This window comes from Primulina eburnea, chromosome 9 (assembly GCF_022965805.1).
Source record: "Primulina eburnea isolate SZY01 chromosome 9, ASM2296580v1, whole genome shotgun sequence".
Classification (NCBI taxonomy): Eukaryota; Viridiplantae; Streptophyta; class Magnoliopsida; order Lamiales; family Gesneriaceae; genus Primulina; species Primulina eburnea.
In genome coordinates this window covers 32173519-32179114 of record NC_133109.1, presented here as the reverse complement: position 1 = coordinate 32179114, position 5596 = coordinate 32173519, and the positions used below count along the sequence as shown (strand labels likewise).

Genomic DNA, 5596 nt, shown 5'->3' with positions numbered 1-5596 from the left:
TCATCATGCAACGACAGTTGATAGAAGTCAAAGAAAATTCAAACTTTATTTAATTTTTTCTTTCATGTGCTTGATATAAATTTTGAATTTTTATCTAAAATGAATAATTTTAATTTTGAAAAGTTGTATCATCATTAATTTTAAAATCTTTTATCATGTTTGTTCGTATGTTTGACGGATTTATACATCTCTTGTTATAATTTTTAAGACACATAAGTGAGACTCTAATGCAAGATCATTGGTATTTTGGGGTTTCTTCTTTGTCAGTAGGCCAATAAATCATTGACGAAGACCAACGATTCTGCACAGATAGTAAAATAATTATTTTGATATATGTTCCACTTGTAAACAAATTATATATTACCCATTTTGTACGTTACATACCGTGGATCGAGCTCCCCCTTATTAATTTTCTCCGGACCTAGCTGCAACCAAACTCCCAACCCCCAACTAAGATATTATAAACAGAGAATTCAAATTAATAAATGAATCATATATATATATATATATATATATATATATATATATATATATATATATATATATATATATTTGTGAGACGAGTCTCTTATTTGGGTCATTCATGAAAAAATATGACTTTTTATGCTAAGAGCATTACTCTTTATTGTGAATATGAGTAGGATTGACCCGTCTCACAGATTAAGATCCGTGAGAAGATCTCACATGAGACCCACTCTAATTTTGATGTAGACAGTTTCTATCTATGTGACCACTGTTAATGTTATATTCATCTAATAAATATGTTTTAGTATATCAAAATTATATATCTATTAAGTGAAGGTCACCTTAGCGGTGAACAAAAAAATAACACGGTTGGTGGACAATATGTCAAAGTTATATATATATATATATATATATATATATATATATATATATATAATTACATATTTTTCATATGATTTATATTTTTTTCCAACATTTTTACGATTTTAGTTCACTTAATTTATACTTTATTAGTATTTTAGTTATTTTCATTTGAGTTGTGAGTGGCAACCAAAAAATGATGTTCTGACACTGAAGAAAGTTGATGTAGCGACGTACATTGTGACATATCCGATTCCATGTCAAACTTCTAATGAAAATATACTAAAATTTGAAGGAAAAAAAATGTTAAAATATGCGTAATAAAAAAGAGAAATCGATGAAAAATCCTCAATCAAAATATTTCTTTGTGTTCATTTCTATCCACAAAATTGTGGTACTATATCATACAAAATATGGTACACTTCATGTAGAAATGTGGTACTAAAAAAGTACCTAAGGACTTAAGACAAAAAAAAAAACGACGGCTAAAGACTGAAAGTCAATTTCCCGTAATAAAAACCCTGGATTGACTAATATCAGGACAAAAAGAGTTATTTAACCAAAAATATTATAGTATAAAAAGTAATTAAAAAGGACAAACCATATACACTTTTTAACTTCGGAGTTTGTCCCCCCTCTAGCTCGGAAGTCACATGAAAAACGCACTCACACTTTCTCCTCTCCAATTTCCTTTATCTCGATTCTCGATCACTAAAATCGTGTTTTGCATCTTCTACACAGCCAATTCCCGTGATACATATATGATCACAATATTCTTGCATGCATAATTTGTCGTCTGTCGATTTCTTAGTCATGAAAAAAAAATGGATTGGTTTTACAAAGTTGTGGTGTATATTAAATTTGGGAGAACATAAATTTCTCTTGCAAGTTATAAAGACTAGAATTTTAAAATAGTAACGCTACAAATTTCAAAATCCGAAAAAAAATTTTAAACTTTTTTTTGGTTTATTAGAGTGTACAAATTTCTCACCAACAAATGAGTAAGTCAAATGAGTAGGTCTCTTGTGAGACAGTCTTACAAATCTTTATCTCTGAGACGGGTCAATTCTACCGATATTCACAATAAAAAGTAATATACTTAGCGTAAAAAGTAATATTTTTTATGGATGACCCAAATAAGATATCAGTATCACAAAATACGACATATGATACTGTTTCACACAAGTTTTTGTCTCAACAAAGAAATGTTCGCTACAATAATAATCCAATATCTAAATACATCCTAAAAGTGGATAATCATTTGAAATCCATATATTTGACTCGTATTCTAAATCAAATCTAATCAACTGCAAGAATGAACTTCAAACCTAAATTTTAGATAGCATTAAGTGCAAGAGAGGGAGTGGTCCAATTTCATCCATGAATTTATTGAGTTCTAGGAAGATCTAATTTGTATACTTTGTCGCTAAAAAAATTAGTTTGCTAGAGCTGGTAAGACCCATTCTGGTCTACTTATTTGTCTGGGAAAAATATGGGAAAGCTCTACCAACCACTGATTAAAGCTATATTTTCGACATTTCAAGTGTTATGTCGTAAAAAAAATTATATTAAAAATTATTCATTAATATTGTACATCACTTGTACAAAAGTTTACTCCCTGTTTTTATTTCTAAAAGTAAAATATTAATTTTTTAGAAAAACAAATAATATTATATATTATTATTTTCTATTTTTTTTCCCTAAAAAACTGCGTTGTCACATTTATCATACATATATTCCTTGTACGAATTCATATCTACCAGTCCCAAAGGTAATTAATGGACCCTTATAGTATATTTTAATTCAGCATTATATATAGGTTTAAAATATTATAAAATTACTTAGTAATTATTAAATAATATTTAAATTCTTGAAAAACATTCATGATTATCTCGTTCCTTGATTTAGTTTTTTAAAAAAAGGGTTTTGTTGTATATACTATATACACATTCCACTATGTGTATCAATTTTGTGTATAAACTCAATTGATAAAATTGAATACCTATAACAATTAATTACATATCAAATAATAATTTTGAAGCATACCAATCGAATGAATCAATCCAGTAAACAGCGTGAACATCGATGATATATCACTCACATGTTGGATATGATAAAATATAAAAAAAAATTGTATATCAAATAGTTGAGCGTGACATAACTATATATATTAAAAAAAAAACTGGCCAGAATTTATTCGAGCAAGTCCCCACCTGAACAGCGCAACTCCCACCCCAACGGTGTGCCTCGTAATAAATGCAAGCATCAACTAATGCAACTAAGCAGCTACATTAATCTTATATTTTTACGAAGCATATATTCTTCATAAATCAAGAAACAAGATTGCAGCTAGCAAACCAGAATCATGTATCCACTGAAGCAATCTCCTGCAAATTATAATTCTAGGCTTCTTTTGCTACCAGATTTCCAAGAAACACACACCCCACTGTGGAAGAAATCATGGAAACCGAGTTGTAAAAAGTATAGTTCCGGGGCTGCAACAAAATGCATCATTCAAACTTCGGAATCCGTGCCTCTCTTGAATAACAAATCTGTACCTTTAGTTCAAGAAACTGAACAATTCACAGAAAGCAAAACGAAGCGAAGATCTTGCGCGGCAAATTCAACTCCTCTCAGTCCTGTGGGGTTCTTGGAAAGGGCTGCTGTTGTTTATGGAGACTGCACTTCTGTTGTTTACAAGGAGAAAACTTATACATGGTCTGAAACTCACGCCAGATGTGTGAGATTGGCTTCTTCGATTGTGTCGCTAGGCATCAAGAAAGGCGATGTGGTTTCTGTAGTGGCGCCCAATATCCCTGCGATGTGTGAGCTCCATTTTGCGGTTCCTATGTCTGGGGCGATTCTTAATAATGTTAATCTTCGGCTGGATGCAAAAGCGATCTCCAATCTGCTCCAGCACAGCCAGTCTAAGCTTGTATTTGTTGATTATCAAGCTTCTTCTTCAGTCCTGGAAGCGGTTTCTTTGCTTCCTCCGACTCTGCAGCGCCCGGTTTTAGTTCTGATCGCAGAAGATGAAGATGATAATAAGATCAATGGGAGTGGTGATCATTACCAAATGATTTACGAGAAAATGGTCGAAACTGGTGATCCGTGGTTCAAATGGATTCGTCCAGACAGCGAGTGGGAACCGATTACGTTGAATTACACCTCCGGCACCACCTCTGCTCCGAAAGGAGTGCTGCACAGCCACCGAGGAGCTTTCTTGATTGCAATGGATTCCTTGCTTGATTGGTCGGTTCCGAAGCAGCCGGTGTACCTGTGGACGCTTCCTATGTTCCACGCCAACGGGTGGTCCTACGCCTGGGGAATGGCCGCCGTTGGCGGCGTTAATGTGTGCCTCCGCCGTGTAGATGGACCCTCCATTTGTGAAGCAATACGCAAGCATAGAGTAACCCATATGTGTGGTGCACCGGTGGTGCTTAACATGATAACTAATTACCTCGGCGGGAAACCGCTCGATATACCTGTTCAAATCATGACCGCCGGTGCACCACCTCCCGCGGCGGTTCTCGGGGTCGCGGAGTCATTGGGTTTCATCGTGAGTCATGGCTATGGGTTAACGGAGACCGGCGGGCTTGTCGTCACATGCGCGTGGAAGCAGGAATGGGACAATCTATCAGCCCTGGAAAGGGCCCAGCTGAAATCAAGACAAGGAGTGGCAACCATCGGATTCTCGGAGGCCGACGTAGTCGCGCCCGAAACCGGAGCTAGCGTGAAAAGGGACGGAACAACAATCGGCGAAATCGTGTTAAAAGGTGGATCCGTCATGCTTGGATACCTCAAAGATCCACAAGGAACTTCGTATTGCATGAAAGATAATGGCTGGTTCTACACCGGAGATGTTGGCGTGATGCACCCTGATGGATACCTAGAAGTGAAAGACAGATCCAAGGATATCATCATCTGCGGCGGCGAGAATCTTAGCAGTGTGGAGGTGGAGGCCGTGCTCTACTCCCACCCGGCGGTGAACGAAGCGGCGGTGGTGGCGCGTCCGGACACATTCTGGGGAGAAACGCCGTGTGCATTCGTGAGTTTGAAGGAGGGTGTGAAAGATAAACCAACGGAGAAGGATATAAGGGAGTTCTGCAAGGCGAGGATGCCGCTTTATATGGTCCCGAGAATGGTTGTTTTCAGGGCGGAGCTTCCGAAGACTTCCACAGGAAAACTTCAAAAATTTCTGCTCAGAGATATGGCGAAAGATTTGTCCCTGAAGACGAATGCAAGCGAATCCGACAATCTCCATTAATGGAGTCGAAGGTGCTATGCCATAAAATAAATTATTATGGGAATATTTATTCAAACCTCGAATATATAATCTTATGTTTATCAACTCCCGATGATTATGTTCGAGTAAAATGCAACTCCTCTAGCTTCAATTTATTATAAAAAAAATTGTGTTGTTTGTTGTGCTTGAAAAAAAAAGAAGAAGAATGAAGGCAGTTTACCGGAATAAGAAAAATCGCCGTCCGGCCATTCATTTACGTTTTGGGTAGACATGGATTTCTCGCATTTGCTCCAAAGATTTGATTTGAAGGGAGGAAATTGATTTTTTGGTATTATTATTAATTGTTCGATGTGTTTAACTTTTTTAAATATTTTGTAATTTTTTAAATTAGATTATTTTTTATATCTCTAAAATATATATATATATATTTTCTGTATTTAGACATTAATTTTATTTTTGTTACAAATATGTGATTAATAAAATTTTATCTTCTAAATAAAAAATTAAAAAGATAAAAATAAAAAG

The 5596-nt window shown here is 35.2% G+C and overlaps 1 protein-coding gene across 1 annotated transcript; it reads left to right on the top strand.

Annotated features, from left to right (window-relative positions):
• Positions 1 to 3035: 3035 nt before the first annotated feature.
• On the top strand, positions 3036 to 5327 carry LOC140841746 (2-methylpropanoate--CoA ligase CCL4-like). The gene has a single exon (XM_073209398.1). It carries the CDS (start codon positions 3191 to 3193, stop codon positions 5090 to 5092), a length of 1902 nt encoding a protein of 633 aa, XP_073065499.1. The 5' UTR covers positions 3036 to 3190; the 3' UTR covers positions 5093 to 5327.
• The last annotated feature ends 269 nt before the right edge of the window (positions 5328 to 5596 follow it).

Bases quoted from the DNA above. Each gene is read 5' to 3' on its own strand.
- LOC140841746 (XM_073209398.1), top strand. From the start codon at position 3,191: ATGTATCCACTGAAGCAATCTCCTGCAAATTATAATTCTAGGCTTCTT.